Raw genomic sequence first — 22,692 nt, 5'->3', positions numbered from 1 at the left:
AGTACAAGTGATTTCTAGCTGGATGACAGGGACTATTCAAAGCATGCAAGTCTGAAAATGATATCAACATGGAAGAACTCAGAGTTACAGATATGTATGTGTTTCAAAGAAGACATTCAGAAGTGCAGTATGGAGACCAGTTATTACACGGAACTGTGTCAAAGGAAATTTGGAGAGAAATTGATGACCATCATCTCCTCCACTTACATGCTGCACTTTAATGGAAATAGTAAAGAAGCAATCAATATTCTCTTGTTTTTTGTAGGCAATTGTGCTCATGAAAATATCTTCCTTACTTGATTTCTCACAAGGGCAACTCCTTTTCCCAGATCGAGGACATTCACCACAAGGGCCAGAGTGGCAAACTTGCTCACAAGTGTGATTGGCACAAGGCAAGGTTTTCCCACACACCTGTAGAAGAAAAAAAAAGATTTAAGTTACTAGATGTGCATCATCCTGGTCAAACACACAAAATCAAAGAAAACTATGCTCAACTAACTTTTGAAATGCTTTTTAATGGAACCTCCTGTAGATGGGCTGATCTGCAGAAATGTCACTAAATGTGCAACTGGATTGGAAACATTTCAGCTTTACCCTCCAAGTAACAATAGGCACAGTCTCTATAATCAAAACTTCTAAGATAACACCACAGATACATAAAGGCATTAACTGCATCCATGGATGAGTGCTGCTTTAATTTGCTGCACCAAGGAGATTAATGTCAAGGGCAGGTGGCCGAATGTTGCAAAGCCTTGGGACCGCACTACATCAAATGCAGGTGGGGGCAGTAAATTGGTGGGGGACAGTGTACCAAGCTTGCAGGATTGGTGGCCCGCGGTTCCATTTGGAGACCAACTGCTAGCCAGTGTAAAGTCAATTTCTTAGCGGGCAAGAGGCCAGCATCTTTTGTAGATGCTCCAGTGGGGCTGGCTCAGTAGACTGCACAAATCGTAGAAACTACAAAGACTCCAGTGATTTGCATGTGCCCATAATGGTAGGATTGCATTCCAGATGCAGCTTTGATGGAAAGAAATAAAAGGGGAAATAAGGTGTAGAGGGAAGTGGTGGCTGAAGTGATGAGAGAGGAGGTGAAGGAGGCCTTCACTCCTGTTTCAGGAAGACTAGTTGTGGGCTGACAAGTGACTCAAGAATAGAATATATAAGCCCTATTGGAAAGCAAGTAGTGACTTATGGAGAGGAAATGAGACTTCTTCCCCTGAGAACCCAAACATCTCATGACCCCCTGAAGAGGTTGCCCATTATAACAATAAGATAGAGGAATTACCATCACAGAGGAATTCCTGATAAAGGCCACTATGAAGGAACTGCAGTGGCCTCAAAATAGATAGAGAATTAGGTAGCTGCATAGGAAGCAGAAAATTCAAAACATGGTGTGACAACATAGCATTATGCTAAAGCCCAGTACCAAGTACCAGCATTCAAAAGAATAGTGCCAGATCACCAAGATAAATGATATTACTAAATTATATTAATAACACGGTATTATTTAATAGTACACTTTCAATGTGAAAATACTTTAAATATGTTTTTTCTTTCATTTTCAAGGCCACCTTAAAGCCAGAAATCTATGGTAGCAATACTGAGGTGTAAATCACAGAGAATCAAATTCTGTGCATGGTCTCTCTCCAATTTTGAATCCAAAGTGGAAGTCTCAGAGAACTAGGCAAAAGCCACTATGATTCAGCTTTTGCAGGTTTATGTGATGAATTAAATAAATTGAGAACGCCTACAAAAAGTATCGGCCTCAAATCTTGGGCCTCTGGGTAAACTGAACTAACCTGCTCCTTGTTCCTGTTACAGGTGATGCCTGAACACTCAACTGGCAATCCCTCCTTCCGTTGCAACGTCTCAGTTTTCAATATCTTGAAGTCGACATAGCCCTAGTGCCAGAACTCACGTGGAGCTTCAACATTCACCCACTACAAACACGGGCAGTAAAGGATATGATAAAATAGATGACCCTACCCATTACCGTCCTGGGAGGCTTTTCACTTTTTAAAATAATCCTCCTACCCAAGCTCCTTTGCGTTTTGCAAAATTTCCCTGTTTCTATTCCACAGACCTGGTTCAGACAGTTTGCGACCCGGATACATGGATTTGGAGGAATAAAACCCCTAGGATCATCTTCCAGAAATGTGTGCAATTCACGTACGATAGAGGAACGGGAACACCAGACTCACTTCTCAACTACTGGGCGCCGCACCGCCATGTGATTAATATCTGGTGGTCTGGGCGACCCCACATTTCATCGCGTGGTGTTATTAATTGGTCCCCAAAATGTCAAATGGCTGCTATATGGGGCCCCCATCCAAAGCTCGCTTCTGGAGGTGACCAGGTTCTCCTCCTGTGCTGGTGAGCAGCAGTTTGATGGACCGGGTGGGACCGAAGACACACACAGGAGACCCCTGTGAGGCATGGCACACGGCTATGACACACTACCCAATTAGAAGGTTTCAGCCGATGCAACCTTATAGGCATTTCGAAGATATGTGCAGAGCTGCAAGCAGATGTCTCGCTCCAAGTATCTCAGTTTTTTAAATATATCCAGTTACGGCAGGGCGCTGATGACCTATCGACTAACACTAGCTGATATCATGGAACACAACCACCTAGAAGCCAGGATCACCTCTGGTCCACTAGGCTGGAGGGTCATATCAGCAATATACAAATCCCTTGTACTAAGCCCACAGACCTACTGGGAGATCTCCAGGAGCTGTGGGAGGACTGCATGAGTCCTTTGCATGACAGCAATTGAAGGGACTTGAAGACAGCCCAGGAGAACTGGTTACCTCTTCCTGCCTCCGCCGTATAGTACTGAAGTACCTGCTCATGACCTATGCCATCCCATTGCATTTACAATGGTGGTCCGAAATGGAGGAGAAGGTGTACTGAGTATTTGGACGCCCGCATAAGCACGAGTAGATTTTGGGAAGGTGACAGGCCTATTATTATGGTATACTGGTACCTTAATGGGACTTTCTTCCTGTTTCCTCTTCTTCGATCATAATTTCACCCTGACCATTTGGCTGCATGCCTGCAATGTTTTTTTTTGTTTTCAAGTTGTTTTATAGGGTGTAAGAAAATCAATAAAATTAGATTATATTAAACGTCCAAATGTTGTTAAAACTTCAGAAGAACGAGTTACTTACCTTCGGTAACGACTTTTCTGGTGGATACATTAGCTACCTGTGGATTCCTCACCTAATGAATACTCCCATGGCGCCAGCATTCGACGGAAATCTTCTTACTAGTCTCTGCACGTCGACGAGGACGTCACTCTAGCCCACGCGACGCCGTCTGACGTCATACAGGCAATAAGAGGTCCTCGACGACGTGCGGACGTCAGTACCAATCATTTTTTACGTGCATGAGAACAACCAGGCAATGCAATGAAAGAGCAAGGCAACATCCCATTATATTGTAAAAATACACAACATTGCATGAATAACTGTAAATCTTTTATATATATATATATATAACTCTCTCTTTTTTAAAAAATATATACACAAATCAAGTATATACACAAAGATATATACATATATACATATATATAAATATATTATATACAACATCTATTGCACCCTCAAAGACCAAGAGGAGCGCACTCAAGGATTACTTGGTAAGACCAGAAAGGCAACGGGGAGGCGGGTGGGACCGTGAGGAATCCACAGGTAGCTAATGTATCCACCAGAAAAGTCGTTACCGAAGGTAAGTAACTCGTTCTTCTGATGGATACAACTACCTGTGGATTCCTCACCTAATGAATAGAGTCCCAAAGCAGTACCACGCCCGGCGGTGGGTGCCTAAATGGTCAAACCAAGAAATCCTGCAGCACTGACCGTGCAAAATGGCCGTCTCTTCTAACCTCAGAATCCAAACAGTAATGTTTTGCAAAAGTGTGAAGGGACGACCAAGTTGCGGCCTTGCAGATGTCAACCACAGGAACACCCCTGGCCAAGGCCGAAGTGGCCGACTTAGCTCTGGTGGAATGAGCTCTAATGCCCTCAGGAGGATCCTTCTTTGCCAAAGAGTAACAGATTTTAATGCAAAGAACAACCCACCTGGATAGTGTTCTCTTGTGGACTGCCTTTCCTCTCCTCTTGCCCACGTATCCAATAAACAGCTGATCCTCCAGCCTGAAATCCTTTGTTCTATCAATAAAGAAGCTCAACGCTCTCTTTGGGTCCAGACGGTGCAGTCTTTCTTCCTCTTTGGAAGGATGAGGCGGAGGATAGAACGTGGACAAAGTAATTGCCTGAGCCATATGGAAGGGTGAAACAACCTTCGGGAGGAAAGCAGCCTTGGTCCTCAACACCACCTTATCCCCATAAAAAGTTGTATAAGGGGGCTTTACTGATAAGGCCTGCAACTCACTCACTCTCCTTGCTGATGTAATAGCTATCAGGAAGACTGTTTTTAAAACCAAATACCTTAAGGGGCAAGAATGCATAGGTTCAAAAGGGGACCCCATAAGGAAAGTCAGGACCAAGGACAAATCCCATTGCGGCATAACGAATGGTTTTGGAGGATATTTATTTAGAAGACCTTTCAGGAATCTGATAACAATAGGGGATTTAAATAAAGATGGTTGGTCTGGAAGACATATGAAGGCTGACAAGGCCGATAAATAACCCTTAATGGTAGCCACTGCACAACCTTTCTGCGCTAGAGACAGAGCAAAAGACAAAACGTCCGATAGATGAGCATGCAAAGGATCAATCTGCCTCTCTCCACACCACGCAACAAATTTAGACCATCTATTAGCGTAGATAGATTTAGTGGAGTGTCTCCTGGCCGCTAATATAACATCCACTACCTCAGGCGGGAGAGAGAAGGAACTCAGGTTGCCCCGTTCAATCTCCAGGCATGTAGGTGCAGACTCTGGAGGTTGGGGTGTAGAACCTGCCCCTGCGACTGCGAGAGGAGGTCTGCCCTGAAAGGGAGACGGAGCGGAGGGCACATTGAGAGTTGGAGAAGGTCGGAGTACCATACCCTCCTTGGCCAATCCGGAGCTATTAGGATGACTAGAGCCCGGTCCTGGCGAATCTTCCTCAATACTCGAGGAATCAAGGGTATGGGAGGAAACGCGTAAAGCAACTGGCCGCACCAGGTTATTTGAAACGCGTCCCCCAACGCTCCCTGCATCGGATACTGGAGGCTGCAGAATAACGGACAATGCGCGTTCTCTCGAGTGGCAAACAGATCTACCCGAGGAAACCCCCACCTCTGGAAGATTAAACGGACTTGATCTGGATGGAGACGCCACTCGTGGTCTGCCGAGAATTGGCGACTGAGACTGTCCGCACGCACGTTCAAGACTCCGGCCAGATGGTTTGCTATCAAGCAAATCTGATGGTCCTTTGCCCAGGACCATAGTCGAAGAGCTTCTCTGCAGAGAAGGTACGACCCCACTCCTCCCTGCTTGTTTATGTACCACATCGTGGTAGTATTGTCCGTTAGGACCTGTACCGACTGACCACGAAGGGAAGGGAGGAAGGCCTTGAGAGCCAGACGTACAGCCCGTAACTCTAACAGATTGATGTGAAACATCTGTTCCTCTGGAGACCAAAGACCTTTGATCTCCAGATCCCCCAGACGAGCTCCCCACCCTAGAGTGGAAGCATCCGTTATGACTGTGGCCACTGGTGGCGACTGCTGGAACGGCTTTCCTTGTGAAAGATTGTTGCTTGTAATCCACCACTTCAAATCCACAGCAGCATCTCTGGAGATCTTGACAGTACTCTCTAGATCCCCTTTGTGTTGAGACCACTGCCTTCGGAGGCACCACTGAAGAGCCCTCATGTGCCAGCGAGCATGCGTGACCAACAGAATGCAGGAGGCAAACAGACCGAGCAGACGAAGGACCTTGAGGACTGGAACTACCGCTCCATTTCGAAACATTGGAACCAAATCCTGAATATCTTGAATCCGCTGAGGCGGAGGAAAGGCCCGACCCAATGTTGTATCCAGTACTGCCCCTATGAACAGGAGGCGCTGAGAGGGCTCTAGGTGAGATTTGGGCTCGTTCACCGAAAAACCCAGGTCGAACAACAACTGGGTTGTTGACTGCAGATGATGAGACACAAGCTCCGGGGACTTGGCTTTGATCAACCAGTCGTCCAAGTAAGGGAATATTGCTATCCCCTTCCTTCTGAGTTCTGCCGCAACCACCGACATCACCTTCGTGAAGACTCGAGGTGCTGAAGTAAGACCAAACGGAAGGACCGCAAACTGATAGTGTTGCGATCCCACCACAAACCGGAGATACTTCCTGTGTGACTTGAGTATCGGGATATGAAAGTAAGCATCCTGCAAGTCGACAGACACCATCCAGTCTTCCTTGTTCAACGCCAAAAGCACCTGTGCTAGGGTCAGCATCTTGAATTTTTCCTGCTTGAGGAACCAATTCAAGATCCTCAGGTCCAGAATTGGTCTCAAACGACCATCCTTCTTGGGAATCAGGAAATACCTTGAGTAACATCCTCGACCCCTTTCCTGCTCTGGGACCAACTCCACCGCGCCCTTGGAAAGGAGGGCTTGTACCTCCTGTTCTAGCAACAGGAGGTGTTCTTCTGAACAATAAGAAGGGCGGGGCGGGATGAGGGGCGGGAACTCCCGAAAGGGAAGGGTGTAGCCTTTTCCCACAATACTGAGAACCCAAGTGTCCGTTGTAACAGTCTTCCATTTGGTGAGAAAATGCTGTAATCTTCCCCCTACAGGAGAGGAGTGAGTGGGAAATGGTGGAAGCCTAAGGCTGCTTCCCCTGCTGCACCCCGCCAGAGGATGAGGAAGAGGCAGAGTGCTGCTGAGAGGCTCCTCTGGTGCGGACCCTACCTCTCCCCCTGAAAGATCTATAGGGATGGGAAGAGGCAGGTTGCTGATATCTTCCCCGAAAGGAAGAGGAGGAAGAGCCACGCCCAAATCCACGAAACCTCCTGAAAAATCTGGAAGAGGCCGTGGAAGAAGGAGCTTGGAGCCCTAACGACTTAGCCGTGGCCCTGCTTTCCTTAAAACGTTCCAAGGCCGAATCAGCCTTGGCTCCAAACAGTTTGTCCCCATCAAACGGGAGATCCAACAATGTGGACTGTACATCTGCAGAAAAGCCCGAGTTACGGAGCCAGGCCTGTCTCCTTGCCACCACCGTTGTGCCCATTGCTCTGGCTACCGAGTCGGTGGTATCCAGTCCCGTCTGGATAATCTGGGTCGCAGCAGCCTGGGCATTTGAGACAAGATCCAAAAGACCCTGGGGAAGCTCTGTAAACGATGAGGAAATGTCATCCATCAGAGCATGAATATACCTCCCCAGGATACAGGTTGCATTGGTGGCTTTTAACGCCAGACTGCAGGACGAAAAAATTTTCTTCGACTGCGCCTCTAGCTTCTTTGAATCTCTGTCCCCAGGCACCGTCGGGAAAGAACCAGGCGCTGACTTGGATGAACAGGAGGCCTGCACCACCAAGCTCTCCGGCGTAGGGTGCCTAGATAGAAACCCAGGGTCAGTCGGAGCCGCCCGATACCTCCTGGCCACGGCTCTGTGAACTGCTGGGGAAGATGCCGGCCTCTTCCACACCTCTATCACCGGATCCAGCAGAGCGTCATTAAATGGCAACAGAGGCTCCGCCGCAGCTGAGGCCGGATGTAGCACCTCTGTTAAAAGGTTTTGTTTAGCCTCCACCACCGGCAAAGGCAGGTCCAAAAAACTAGCTGCCTTCCGTACCACTGCATGAAAGGAAGCAGCCTTCTCAGTATACTCCCCCGGGGACGAAAGATCCCACTCAGGGGAAGTGTCCAGCCCACTGGCCGACTCCAGTCCACGCAGCCCATCACCCGAGTCCTCTAGCTCTCCTTCCTCCAGGGCTCGTTGGTACTCCTGCTCTTCTAATACACGGAGAGCACGTCTCCTGGAATGAAGTCGCTGTTCAATACGCGGAGTCGACAATGCCTCCGCCGAAGATCGGCGCCGATCTTCCGAAGCCACCGACGCCGCGTCCGGCGCCACGGGTAACTTCGGCGCCGACAAAAGAGCAGCTGAAGCAGATGGACCCACCGGAGTCACAGGCCGAAATCCCGACTTCGACGTCGACGGGATGGAAATCCCCGGGGCCAATCCTTCTGAAGCCACCGGAGCGGCCACCGGCGCCGACACTGACGCCGAGCCCACGTTCCCAAAAGGGAGAAAGGGCATAAAGGGTGCCGGCCGAAGAGGCGCAGGATCACCCAAAGAAAAGGCCAAAGGCCCAGCCGGAGCACCCCCTGGAGCCATCTGTTGGAAGATGGCATACATCGCATTCAAGAATGCGGAACTATCGGCTCCAGGGGTGGGAAAAGCCGGATACTGAGGTGCCTGTCTCGGAGGCGACCCCGACGCCGGCCTCGGCGTCTGCGCCGGAGAAAACACCTGAGGCTCCAATACCTCAATCACCGACGTCTGTCCAGGTGAAGTCGGAGACGCCGGAGAGGGCAACGGCGTCGAAGGATGCGGCGTAACCGTGGGACTGATCTCCCATGTCCTTCGGCGCCGATCCGAAGACCTGGAACGAGTCTCCTTCGAATGACGCCGAGATTCTCTACGGCGCCGGGAGTCTCGATGACGCCGATGTCTTGGAGAAGAAGACTTCTTGTGATGCTTCTCCTTCGATTTAGCCATAAACAGCTTCGCCTCACGTTCCTTGAGGGCCTTTGGATTCATTTGCTGGCATGAATCACAAGTCGAGACGTCGTGGTCGGAGCTCAAACACCAAAGGCAATCGGAATGAGGATCCGTCACTGACATCTTGCCTCCACACTCACGACAAGGCTTAAATCCAGACTTTCTCTGCGACATTATTACCACAGCGAAAGACTACGCAGCAAAAATACACTGTAACCAAAAAAGTAACAGTTGCTCCCTCGAAGATAACCGTTTCGAATGCACGGAAAAAAGGGAACTGACGTCCGCACGTCGTCGAGGACCTCTTATTGCCTGTATGACGTCAGACGGCGTCGCGTGGGCTAGAGTGACGTCCTAGTCGACGTGCAGAGACTAGTAAGAAGATTTCCGTCGAATGCTGGCGCCATGGGAGTATTCATTAGGTGAGGAATCCACAGGTAGTTGTATCCATCAGAAAAAACCCTTTCTTCAACAATTTGTGTCTTTGTTTAACAAAAAGGCCTAACCACAAGATATTTATGAATGCAGGATGAATCAGATGAATGGTATCACTGAATTGTTAAAATGTGCCACAAATCTTTCTTTCAATGTAAGAAATGTGAAGCTTCCTGACTACCCAAAACATTCTATTTTAGTAACTAGCGTAAAAAACATAAAATAATGCAAGACTTTTTTCTGTTTTGCACTTATATGCTTAAACACTGAATGATCGAGGCAAGAAAAGCATCACATCCACCCTAAAATATAAAATCCACACTATTATTTAAGGATCTCAGTGCATAAAAACAAGACTATTTCAAATTATGTCACACACAGAGCAAAAAGCAATGGAAAAGACGTCAAAATTTAAAGAATGTTATCAAATGGCATAATAGATCAAATCGATCCCCTATGTGAGACTGCCAGATGCTACCGTCAACTGGAAGAAATTCACTCCCTCTAGCAACAGAAAAAAAAAAAATCTGAGATTGCATTATCTAATCGTATCAATGCTTGTGCCTGCTAAGGGTTACAAAATGTGCCAATGTGTGCTTCTTGGGTATAAAAACAATGGACGAAATGCATCTATTCCTATTGTGTGACAAATAAAACAACACTTCTATGAAGGTGCTCAGGTCTCGAAGATCTGTTTAGTTATTGAAGTTCCGCCAAAGAACACACAGCCTAAGCAAGATTCCTCTACCTTGCGGCGAACATGTAATTTTCAATTTCGCTCATGACCAAATAATCCATACAGTCCAGAGAACTTGGCGATTTGCCTTTCTTAACGCACTGGAGATTCAAAAGTTTGTCTGTGACAGACTATTTGTTGTTTATTGTTTATTGTTTATTTTGATATGTTTCTTAGTGTTTATTCTTGCTCTGAAACCACTACAAGTGGTGACACAAAATGATAAAAGCCAATAGTACTTATTTGCAATTGGGAAAGTGCAATGCAAACCGTTCAACTAGTCAATTAAAAAGCACACACATTAACCATTTGTACTCAATCTTGAAAAAGGATGTGGCCTTGTTTATCTGACATTTACCTGGTTGCATTGCCACAGGGGGGTAGCGCACAATCTTTCTGCAATTTGTCTACCACACAGACATCTCTGCTTGCTGACTCGCGGGCAGGGCTGGCAGTCTCCTAAAATGTGTTAATAAAGAGTATTAAAAACACTTTTGAAACTAAATAATTACATGAAGGGTTACACTTATACATGTCAGTCTTACATCCAAAAGACTTATAATGCGGTCAATATAAATACTGGAAAATGTTCTGCTTATGGGTTTCTGTTTGGTTTGGACACAGAGAACCAATCACATTATATTGTAGTTGTTGAGCTCGTCAGAGTAGATGCAAATATTCTGTAAAGTAAAGTAAATGGGATTAGAAAGTTAAAACAGGTTTCCATAATGTCTTTGAGCCGAACTGGTATTAGTATTTTTACAGCACAAAGGTAGCTAGTGAGCAACATATTGCTGAGCATAATATTGCGGCTTAGGAATCATTCAAGCTATTGTCCTTGAGAGGTGCAGAAAGTGCAGAAGGTGCTGAGGTGTGGGAAGCAGGGAGGTTGTGTGTTTTGTCCTCCTTGATGCCATAGCACATGGCTAAGGTTACATTCAGTCAAGCTGAAAACACTAAACCAAGAGGTGAGCTTGCTTAGTAGAAGGATATTGCTCATGCCCAGGCTGCAATTTGACTTCTTTTCTTTTTACTTTTGCACATATGTATTCAGAGGCTGGCGATGTTGAAGCTAGACGTGGGCGAATTTTATTTATACATTTATTTTATTATTATTTTAAATCAGTAGTACAACTTCAGGCAATTCCGCTCGTTTCACGTTTGCCTGGTCCAATATTTTTTGTTTTTTTTAAATGGGCAAAACACAGGTAGAGAGCCATGCACTACTAATTCCCTTTTCAGTGCAGCAAGGAATGCGTGGGACGAGGAATTCTTCTACCTTCCAGCTCTGTCAGATCCCAGACACTGTAATTACTTTAATAATTTTTACATTAGGCTAATTGCATCCTGACAATGCATCAAAGAAAGGAACGTTACCTTAATACAATTATCATTAAGCTTAAAACATTGCTCATTCCCTCACAGTGCTCCTAAAAGCAAATTACCTGGTCTTGTTGCTTTCTACCAAGGGAACAGCAGAGAAACCCCAGTTCCACTACCAAGGCAGATTCCCTATCCCGAGGTGCTATTAATGGTTACTTTTCTGTTAGGTAAAATATTGCGCTGGTTGTTCCTGTCTTTTAGATGAAGGACCAGCTGTTTAACATGTAAACTCGAGTCAAGCCAGTGCTAGTTCTGATAAATCAGGCAGTGCTGCTCAAAACGCTCTCCAGTGGAGCTATTGTTAAGTCAGGGTGTTGGTGAGTAATGCACTGCTACCGTCGAGGTGGAAGATTAGTGTTTGGATAGTCATTCTGAAATCATGATCTAGAAGCAAGAGCTGTTACTACTACCTGAGTTTAAGGAAATATGGAATTCTGAAGGAGACCAATGTAAATGGTTAATCAACATGAATGTTTTGTTTGTGGAGAGTTGGAATACAAATTTGTCCAGCTTCACATTGTTACTCCTAGATCTGGGCTTGGTTAGTGATACTAGTGAGGAGAATACATTCTAAGTCAACCCACATTCTGATTGTGGGCTCTTTCACTTAGTTAAGTCTCATCTCCCTGTTAGTGTTTCTTTATATAGTGGTTAACAGTGACTACTCCAAGAAAAACCATGAATAGTTTCAGTTTGAGAGTAACGGAGACTAATGATATTGGTATCTGGAGGTGTCCATCTGAACATGGTTCTGTCATATAACACAACCACCAAAAACCCACTAATAGGTACAGATAAAATACCATTCTAAGTTCACAAAAATCCTCCTGGTCTAAATGGAATCCCACATGTACGGGTGTACGTAGGGCACAAAAGAAGTTTAGGTATACACCCATATCTAGTTTACCACATTCAATAGCATCCAGCAGTTCGATTCATGCCAAAAAGGGTCTAGTATCAGAGAATCCGAGGAAAAGGGGGCGTGGCCAAGCATCGAACATGGCAGAAGCAGAACAGCTGAGCTCCAGCGGCCTTCCCGGGAGTCCTAACTAATCCGGCAGCTCCCAGTTAGGATCCATGCCCGGCTCGATTGGAACCACAGAAGGAGGTCTGTGGGAGCCGGTTGGAAACTTGAGATACCCCAATGGCCGGCTACTGACGCCTGGATCCGACTGGCCGCTGGTGAGAGCGGTGTGACCTGTGAGGGCCTGGGCCATGGCCTGGACTTCAGCCTGGCCCTTCTGCGCTCCGCGGGCAGAGGTGGTTGCTGGCTGTGGGGAGCTGTGGACTGGTGGCGGTATCCCCCCTCCCGACCTGGAGAGGGGTGGCGCATCGGCACTCTGGTGAGTGCGGGGTCAAGAAAGGCCCACACCTGGCAGAGATGTGACAGGCGTAAGGCAGCGACGTGTGGCCCCCTGGGGCATGCAGAATCTATGACTAGCCCAGCTGGGCCTGATGACTATATCCCCCCCCCCACGCCGGCAAGATGGTCGGAAGGGGGACAACGTGCCGGTGAGGATGTGGGGCAGCATCGGAGGTAAAGCATTGTCGGGGTGGCCGTCCCCGGGACGCTCCCACCTGGACAGCGAGGCGACCCCCACCATGGAAGACCAGACTGGGGGCTGGGGCCCTGTTGGGAAGAACTGAGAGAGTGGGCCCGTGAGGACTAGAGGTGCCGCGAGGCCTGTTCATTGTTAGCGGCTGTCGGCAGGCACCCACCAATGGTGCCAGCGTGGTGTTGAGGCAGGCCTTCCCCCCCTCCCGGCCGCAATTGAGGCAGAGGTGGAGGCTGGGGCCTGCGGGGGCATCGAGCGGACCCTGCCGTGTCTCCATTCGGGATCTCACAGGTGGAGTCGGCCAGTCGCTCTGAAGCACGACAGTAGATGACACGCAGTGGGACGACCCAAAGGGGATCTACCAACTAGGGATAGGGCCACGCCAGTGGGCCGCAGGAGTCGAGCAGGGTGAGCAATGGCCCGCAATAAAGTGATCCGCACTCCGGATACAAAGCATACACAGTTATACAGCTTTATAATAATGAATATATACTATGTACCGATGTATGGAGCTGTAGTTACAACAATGTACTGAAAGTGCTGCTACATGTTTCATACTAATAAAAATATGTTTGGGAAAAATAAAACCTAAGGAAAACTGGGTGGGACGAGTTACTTTGGTACCACAATGCAACTTGGATAGAAACACAGAAAATACTGACATTTTTACATTGTAATATGTTCTCATAAACCCTAAGTATTTCTCAACAATAAATCTCATGGCTTCCTGATTTCCGTGGGATCAACCTAATACATGATGCCAGATATTTGTAAGTTCCTTTAGCGGATAAAGAGTGAGAGGACTGGAGTGCACATATTATTGTTTGAAAGCACAGCAGTGCAAATTCATTTATTGGGAAAATCAAAGGGCAGTAGGTTATCTCAGTGTACAATTAATTTCTGAATAGCAGACATTCTGTGGAATCCACAGAGGATCATTTGCTTTCCTCCACTAAGACTCTACTGACTGAAATGAATAAACATGCATATAAAGTGTCTATAGTGTGTTGATGTACTTTAAGTTTCAGGATCTTGGAGAAAAGAAACTCTACAGGGAGGAAAATAAAGTAGCCCCTTCCTAATTTCCCCAAAAATCTTGTTCCGGAATACACAACACTCCAGGCTATCTTTGAAAGGGACTCATTCTTCCTCAAAGACGCCACGTTGCCTACACCATCATGTGCAATACTTTCAAGACCACTCACTCTGTATGACATAGTAGGTAGCTACTGTCAGTAGGTTTTATGCATCTCGTTTTGCAGCAGCCTACTTATCAGAAACGTAAAGTGCAGGGCACCCCTAGTTGAGGGCTAGTTCCAATCTGAATGTAGTCAATCACACTAGAAATGGCTGGAATTCTGACCAGTGCCCTCTGTACACCAATATGTGAGGTATCATTGAAACCGAAAATAACTTGAGGATATAGCATGGTATCACAATTATTATAAATATTACATAGTGATATATACATTTCTATTGCTTTAATACAGGCACAGAAACACAGATGATTTCCATTTTTACACCGCTTTCATGGCTTTGCACATAGAACATCTGTTGTCCATGACTACCCAGACAGCCAGCTCCTCTACTTCTTTGGTTCGTTCAGGCATAGCTTTCTCCTCTGAACAGTTTAATATGCATTTTCTTCCAATTATTCAGCGAATCACCATTATATATGTGGGACCGACACTAGAAGTATTAAGCACTTGATTAATACAGCTATGCCATTACCTTTAGACAGAGACAATTAGACCTAAGAAGACCTTCTCCAGACTCAAAGTCAGTTCAGCAAATTGAGAATAAGCATAAGCTCTTCTTTTGCATTTGTCTGTGGAAATGCAGTAGCCCTTTGACAGACAAATATTTCCACACCCTTCGCATGCTACGGAAGACCTTCAAATGGATCCCCATAGAAACCAGGAAAAGCGTCACCCATGCACTCATCAGCAGCAGACTAGACTACGTAAACACCCTCTACGCTGGTACCACAGCCAAGCTTCAGCAGAAACTCCAGCGAATCCAGAACGCAGCAGCACGTCTCATCCTGAACCTCCCACGCCATGAACACATCTCCGCCCACCTCAGATCCCTTCACTGGCTGCCCATCAGCAAAAGGATAATTTTCAAAGTCCTCATCCACGCCCACAAATCCCTCCACAACAATGGACCAGCCTACCTCAACCAACAAGTGAACTTCCACGCACACACTCGTCTCCTCCAACTGCTGCCCTCGCCACAGTCCCCTGCATCCAACGCACCACCTCCAGAGGCAGATCCTTCTCCTACCTCGCCTCCAAGACCTGGAACTCCCTCCCCACCAACCTACGCAAGACCCAGGACCTTCTGACATTCAGAAAACACCTCAAGAAATGGCTTTTTGAGCAGTAAACCGGCATCCCCCTTGTCCCCCCGCCTCGCCCCCCCAGCGCCTTGAGACCCTACCGGGTGAGTAGCGCGCTTAATACATTTTTTGATTGATTGATTAATTAACCAACATAGCAAATTATTTTGATTAACTGAGCAACGTCTTAGCTCTACAGGTTATAAATCAAAGATTGCTGGCTCCTCTGAGTTACGTGAAATTTCTCTAAAGATTTTAATGCTAAAATAGTGTCTATCGAGCAAGATGCTGGGAAGGAACAATTGTTGCTCCTTACTGACTTGCTCCTTTTCCAAGATGACAAACAATTGGCCTTCGTTTCATATCTGGACTTTTTACGAGCAATAATCCTGTCACCACAGGCTAATCCAGCAAGCATTCTCAACAACAAGACCCTCTTATCACTATGGCTTTATGCCACTTTGTGAATCTTTTTTACTTTATTTTTTAATGTTATTAATGCTATTGTAGCCCACTGCATTTAAGCACACCTTATTTTATAAGAGCTTATCAATTATAAGAAATAACATTGCTAACGCACTTTCAAACTAAACAACACAAACTGTTTGCTTTCAACACTAACAGTGTTCCGGGATCCTGCATGTCATAGGAAATATTCAACGGTCATAAATTGTATGTATTTACTTTCATGTACTGTCATCAGCAAGCACTGCTACTGTACAGAACAGCATTGCAGTGTAAAACTACAAGTAACGCAGTATACTTTTCATACTAAACAGCAACAGCTAAAACGTGTAAGTGAATGTAATGCTTTACACTTAAGAAAAAATATACCTTTGTGGCAAGGCTGCTCACATTTGTGCTGTTCACATTGCAGTTTCCGCCCACATGGTAGCTGACAAGACCACTCCTTGGCACTGCAGCGGCGTGGTACCGGCTTTGCTTTTTTACAATAGCAAGTTATGGTGACCATTTTAGGACATGGAGGGCATGGGCCTAAACAACAAGGAAAATGTATGATTATTTAATCATAAAAACAAGTTTCACTATAGGATTCAGTCAAGTTTATTAGCACATACTCAATACTTAATGACAACCTCTTTACAAATAACACTTATGTCCAGACAGTAAAAACACATATTCACTGCGGCCAATACTATATTGAGTACGGATTACTGAGCAAATGCAGAAAGATGTGTCAGGTGGGTTATTTATCAGTTGGCGCACACATTCACCAATAAAGGAACAAATATAGTTTCCCATGTCAGACTTAGCCTCCTTCGTAATTTACGTTAAGTGAATTTCTTGGTTATCAGGGGTTTGGAAAATTGATGAAAACAATTAAATCGGTGTTAACAAAATATGCTTCCATGCCGCCTGTATTGGTATTTAAAACATAAAATATAGATTGCTGGTCAAGACACATACAGGAAAGTGTTTAGTGTTTTGGATGTGGTGCATATACCAAAAATGGGTGAATGTCCCACCCAGCCGCTTTAGAGTGCATACTCATGCACACAATCTAACTAAGGCATATGCAACATGCACCAATTTTTGGTGGATAGCTCACACCAACAACCTTTAAAGAACCCTCAAAGTCTGACTGGACAAATTAATCTAATTAAACTACTTTTTTACAGACCTAAGAGGCTGTTCTCAACAGAGAGGTGTCAAAATGTGACTTGTGTAACATGAAAACTTGGGATGTCCAGTTGGGTTATTCCAGGTTACCATGTTGGACCTTCATATAACGATGCACAAATGTACATATTTATTAGACATAATTTACCTTAAAGTACAATATTAAAATAAAAGAGATACTATTAAAATTAAAAACAGAAGTGTACACCTTATAATAAGGTAACACAGAGGTATGTCATGTCCAAGACAAAATTTTAGTCTTCCATTGCTCAAATATGTTTAAAAAATACATTTTCAACTATTTTTCCCTCAATTCATAAAAAATAAAAAAAATGAACATCTTGGATGTCAATTTAACAACCTAAGAAACTCTTTTGACATAGTTATTCCTCATTCAATCACCTTCACCAACATGTATAGTCATCAACCTCGGAATTTGTTAAACCATTTTAGGTCCAGTGTACACAAGCTGTCTGGTTGTAAACATGTCAGGCCCAGGAAACATAATGTTTTTTAAATGATTAAAACCCGCCGCCCACAGGGTATGCTGCAGGGCCCAAAACTTGATAAAAATGAATGCCCTCTGGGCCCGCTGCCTACGGGTCACCCACAGAGCATTAGTTTTCATCAAGTTTTGGTCCCGCCACCCACGAGGTACATGACAGGCCCAAAGAGCATTTTGATTTTTAAATGAGTAGGGCCCACCACAAATGGGGCACGCGGCCAACCCAGGGGGATATATTTTTTAAATAAATTATTAGGGCCCGGCACCTACAGGGAATGTGGCAGACCCAGGGGGGCACACTTTTTTTTTTAAATGATAACGGCAAATAGGTACTTTCAATAACTTATGCTGCATCTTCAGAAAGATGCCCTCGCGCTGCAGAGACTACTGACACATGGAGAACTAAATATGAGATCTGCTTCAACTCTTTAATTAAAGGTACAGTTTGACAAAAATACCCATCATGGAGAAACTTTATGATAAACTGATCAGCCCACCACCACCTCACTGACTCATAAAAAAGGGAGGTGGTGGATCCAAGCCTGCATGTGCCAGTGCTACAACTGTTCTAGCATCATTGAAGGAGTGGAGAAAGCACAAGTCAGACACCAGCACCTAAAATACACTGCTAAGCACTTGGGTGCAGCGAGGCTTCACAGATGCCAAAGGTAGGTGGGATCAGTTATTTCCTCACACCAGAATCCTGCATCTGGGCTGTAATGCAGGGGGGGTGGTGGTGGAGAAGTGACTACTAGTAGAAATCTACTTTGCTCACCCAAGCCTTAAAGGAATGTATATGACCACTTAATCCTGGGTAGGCTAGGGAAGTTAAGAGACAGAGGGAACTTACTGCACATAAGAGCCACAGCGCTTGCTCAAGGATTTTCACCACTTTCTCCTACTTTGTCCAAGGCAGGGAGAGGAAGCCCAGTTGGCCCATTTCACCCTAAGTTTATGGGAATTCCTAGTACAGGCTATAAAGGGATGGCACTATGAAGAACCTTGTGCCAGTCATATAAAGGAGGAAACAAGTCCGCCAGTGTAGTCTCCTATGTGAGCTGTCAAAATAAATCTATCCCCTGGTCTGGGATAAGGCTCGAGCAGGGTATGCCTCAGTTATTTAAGGAAAAAACACCAGAGGCTCCTTCTGCCTTCTCATTTCAGATAGTCCAGTGACATACCACTGGTACAAAAAAAAAAGCTGGAGCTCCCTGACATGAGCTTGATACTACAGAGGAAACATGATAAACGTACCCCTGCAGAGATGATGAGGCGGCTGCTGCTGAGTTTCCTCCCTTGTGCAGGAGTTCCGCTCAGCCTGCTGGCACCTACCCTCATCTAGATATCAGCAAAAATGGGCCTAGTTCTTTTCAAATTATGGTAAGAAACTTGCGACTGCCAATTCCTTCAGCCCAAAGTCAGAGATAATCTATCCTCACAGCATACGCATGTGACTAGTTCCTACTGTTATAAAATACTCTGATTGCTGCCAGCCGCTAACCTAAAAGAAATGTATTTTTGCATTATTCCACAATATGCGGGAAAGAACAAGATGATAGCCATCCACCATAGGAGAACTAAACAAAAAATAGACCCTAGACTGACTTTGTATCAATTATGTTTTAATCGAGGATCAGGAACAGCTGTGAGCTATTTCCCAATGTCCCAAGAGAGCAGATTCCTAACCTAAGGATTGTGAAACTGTACATCATTGTTGATAGTGAGCCTGCATAAGTCACCTAAATATTCATTTGGAAGCTACCAAGATCTCTGTATGTTGGTAAGTCCCAGGAGCTATTTTTCAGCTGTCAGTCCGTCCACAGCCTCTTCTCATAATATAGTTTAAGAGAGTTTAACAGATTCCATCTGTTGTGTAGGACTATAACTGACCTAGCAGGTCAATCAGCGGGTGTGATTCCTTTCAGTGACCACTAGCATTGTGCACCACTACACTAAGCCCACTACGTCCCTGTTCATCAGCTTCAAAGGTTCAGAAATAGTATACCATGCAACCGGTAACACCCATTGAGAACTCCCCGCCATATAACACCCACAAGCATGCACAGAACACGAGCTTACACCAAGAACATGCACTCTAAATGCACCCTAAGCTCGGAAGTAGTATATTTCACAGGAATATATTATTGTGATGAACGGTCCTTATTGTGGGTAAGTGGATTATTAGTTGGGGATGGATAATGTCAATATTCTGCATTAGGTCCAGTTAGGTTACTTATTTAAACCTTATTCTAGCCCTGGGTAGCTGTGGCACAGAGCACTCTGGCTTAACTCAAAGAAAACAAGTGTCACCAATGTATCAGTAACCAAAAGAGTTAATATGCTGAAAACACAACACAATAAAAATCCCAATGTATAAAAAATAGTATAAACTGCAAACAAGCACCAAAACAACATAAATTGGATCAGAGGAACCAGAGAAACGATTTTTAGTAGTTTTAGGGTTTTATACCATCAAAAAAAGCACAAAATTGTCAACCATCAAAAAAGCACAAAAGTGCCAACCACGGGTATCTGATCATGCTAGACTGGGTCAAAGTCAAAAGATAAGGCCAACCGCAATGGAGTCGCTAGGGAGACTATGTTCATCCCTGTGAAAAGTTTACCTTCTGACAGCCTTTTTTCTGGAGGAATTTGCTTGTCGGGGGCAGGATGTGGCTAGATCTGATGGAGAGCTCAAGGACTGTGGGGTGCTGCTCGGCATTAGCCCTGGTCAAGTCCTCCACACTGGGACTCAGAAACTTTTCTAGAGGCAGAGCTTCTTTCAGCGGGGCAAACCAGCAAGTTGAATTCGACCAGAGATGCAACATTGGTGGCTGTGAGTCAGCAGGTCCCATGGTGGCCTCTGGTTCTTTTATGAAAAAATTCCAAAAACTGAGTAAGTGTCTACTTGTGCAATCATAAAGGACAGACCGTACACTCTAACATCACTCTCTCTCCTTGATCCTCCAGGACCTTTTGGACACCAATTGGTGAATTAGGACTCAATCTCCTTGAAGCCACCAGTAGCGTCCAAGGCAACTGGCCAGGTGTGTTCTTCTTGGTTCCAAGCTTCTTGCGCTTTTGCATTCCTGGAGATTAACATGAGGCTAGCCAACTAGGCCTTTGAGTCCACTCTTCTGTCCTTAGATCAAGTGGGAACAGGTCCAGCCATTGGGGTTTCTCTCCACAGGTTTCACACTAAACAATCTCACAGTGCATCTCTCTGCCCAAATCCAGGATGTCAGAATCTTCCTTCCCTGGGTCAGATCCACGGGCACTCCCCTGAGGTATGTCTAATGAAATGAGGAACTCCACCTACAAACCTCTGTACCAGGGTTCTTACCTACTGGCATTGGTGCTACTCTGGCTACTTAGATAGTGGTAGGGGAAGGCATATTTACATCATCAGTTACATCTGCTTATGACAGGGTCTGCCCCTTTGAAGCTTGTACAGTTTGTGGCCACAGCCCCCAGGCTATCCTGTCAGGAGGATGCCACACTTCCTCCCAGCCAAGGCCCTTTTGTTCCCTCTCCTCTGAAAAAAGTCACCCTTCTCAGCAAGCTGCCAGGCGACAGCTGGGGATTATATCTGAAAGGGTTGTTAGAGGCTTTAGGTAAACAAGTGTCAGCTTTCTAAAAGTGGCATTTTCAAAACAGTAATTTCAAATCAGACTTTACCATTGGTTACGGGATTTAATTACTTTAGTTTTAGTTTAGTTTAGTTGTTCCAAAACTGATGTTATATGTTATAAAGTCTAATGCTGTAACCCAGACTTTTTTCTATGGGGGAGCCAGCCCTGCCCCAGTGAAAAACGACTTTGAAGATGTTTTACTGCCAGGACATATAAAAACTAAATACACATGTCCTACTTTTGAAATATCATGCCCCATGGGCATGCAGTACCTACTTTAGGAGTGAGTTATTAGTATTAAAAAGGCAGGCTTAGGCCCAGAAAAGGCTTATTTTACAAGGTCGAAATTGCAGTTTTAAAACTGCACATCAGGTGGCAGGAGCAGGCCTAATGACATGCTTTGCACTGTAACTTTACCAGTGGCACAATGTGTGCTGCAGTCTACTAGTGACATTTAGCTTATGGGCACTGGGTCAACGGGAGTACCACATACCAGGAACTTATAGGTAAGTTAAATATGTCAATCAGGGATTGGCCACTTGCACATATACTTTAGAGGTTAGAGCACATTCACTGAACGTTGGACGTCAGCGTACCAGTGTTCAGTCAGAAAACTAGCACTAGATCTAGCACAAAGTGGGGCCGAAACATAGGGGTGATCCTGCAAAAAGGGCATTTCCTCACACGTTTTATCTTACTTATGTGGGAAATGACACAATATTTGAAATATTATGGACTAACAGTTTTTTCTTCTTGTAGGTATGGTATGCCATAGGTTGTTCCTGCACACACCACTGTTAGAAAAGTGTTATTTTTCAGAGAGACTACTGCTGATGTTTAGCCCTCCACTGTTCATTGATGCTATTTTGTGCAAAGTACAAGACTAATGTGAAGTCTATTCCCTTGAGGTTTACGCATACAAGTCTCTGCTACATTTTCTATCTGCTCAAACACATAAAATAACTTTTAATGAATTGGCAAGGCACACTCACCATCTCAATCAATCACATCTAAGAGTGTTTTTTGGGGGGAGAAGAGGGAGGTGGGGCACCTGGTAGCATGGCCTCCAGGACGTTAGCTCCAGAGCTCTTGCCCAGTTGGGATTTAGTCTCTCCTAATTCCTACAGAGGCCTACTCAAAATGGCACGAACTAAGAAAGCATAACTACAGCAAACATGAACTGCACTGTTCCTGACCCTGGTTTCCCGATATGAGAAGCTGCGGGGAGCACATCGGTTGCGGCCTTGTTGGGCCTGACGATCTAGCGGTGACTCACGCACACTGTGAGGAGGCGAAGTAGGTGTGGCTCTCCTCCAGCAGCCCGGGAAGGCTGTGCCTGGTCTCCGGTCCATGGCGGGTGAGATTCCGGGTGCACCTAGGATGCTGTGGATAACTGAGAGCCTGTGGCCAGAGTCCTGTGACCGTGAGGCTCTGAGCCTGAAAGTAGTCTGGTCGTGCAGTGAAGAAGAGCTATTTGACCCTGTGGAACTGCTGCATGCAGGCTAGCGACGCAAAGGAGGAAAAGCCACATCAAAGAGGAGGTTGAGACCCTCCACGGAGACCCACCTGAAGTGAAGGAGACCTGGATGAGTGCACCTGGGCCAGCTGCGCTCCCGGTGCCCCTTGAAATCCGGATAGAGAGGACAAGGTGGTGAGGGCCGAGGATGAGATCTTGAAGGCTGGAGTGCGGGCACAGAAATAATCCCTTTCCAGGACAGGTCGACACTGTGTGAGCTTCAGGTGCTGGCCGTCTGTCCCTGGGGCCCTGAGATAGGGGCTGAGCGCCTCGAGA

The 22,692-nt window shown here is 45.6% G+C and overlaps 1 protein-coding gene across 1 annotated transcript in view; it reads right to left on the bottom strand.

Moving 5' to 3' along the window:
* The window catches only part of NFXL1 (nuclear transcription factor, X-box binding like 1), a 588,746-nt gene that overhangs the window by 448,311 nt on the left and 117,743 nt on the right, over positions 1 to 22,692 (bottom strand). Inside the window, exons 7-9 of the mRNA XM_069201637.1 lie at positions 15,957 to 16,118; positions 10,201 to 10,301; positions 297 to 411 (exon numbers count right to left, since the gene is read on the bottom strand). Of these exons, the coding sequence (XP_069057738.1) occupies positions 297 to 411; positions 10,201 to 10,301; positions 15,957 to 16,118 (378 nt within the window). The remainder of the gene's footprint in view (positions 1 to 296; positions 412 to 10,200; positions 10,302 to 15,956; positions 16,119 to 22,692) is intronic.

Source organism: Pleurodeles waltl, chromosome 1_2 (genome assembly GCF_031143425.1).
Source record: "Pleurodeles waltl isolate 20211129_DDA chromosome 1_2, aPleWal1.hap1.20221129, whole genome shotgun sequence".
Classification (NCBI taxonomy): domain Eukaryota; kingdom Metazoa; phylum Chordata; class Amphibia; order Caudata; family Salamandridae; genus Pleurodeles; species Pleurodeles waltl.
This window is presented reverse-complemented; position numbering and strand designations above follow the sequence as displayed.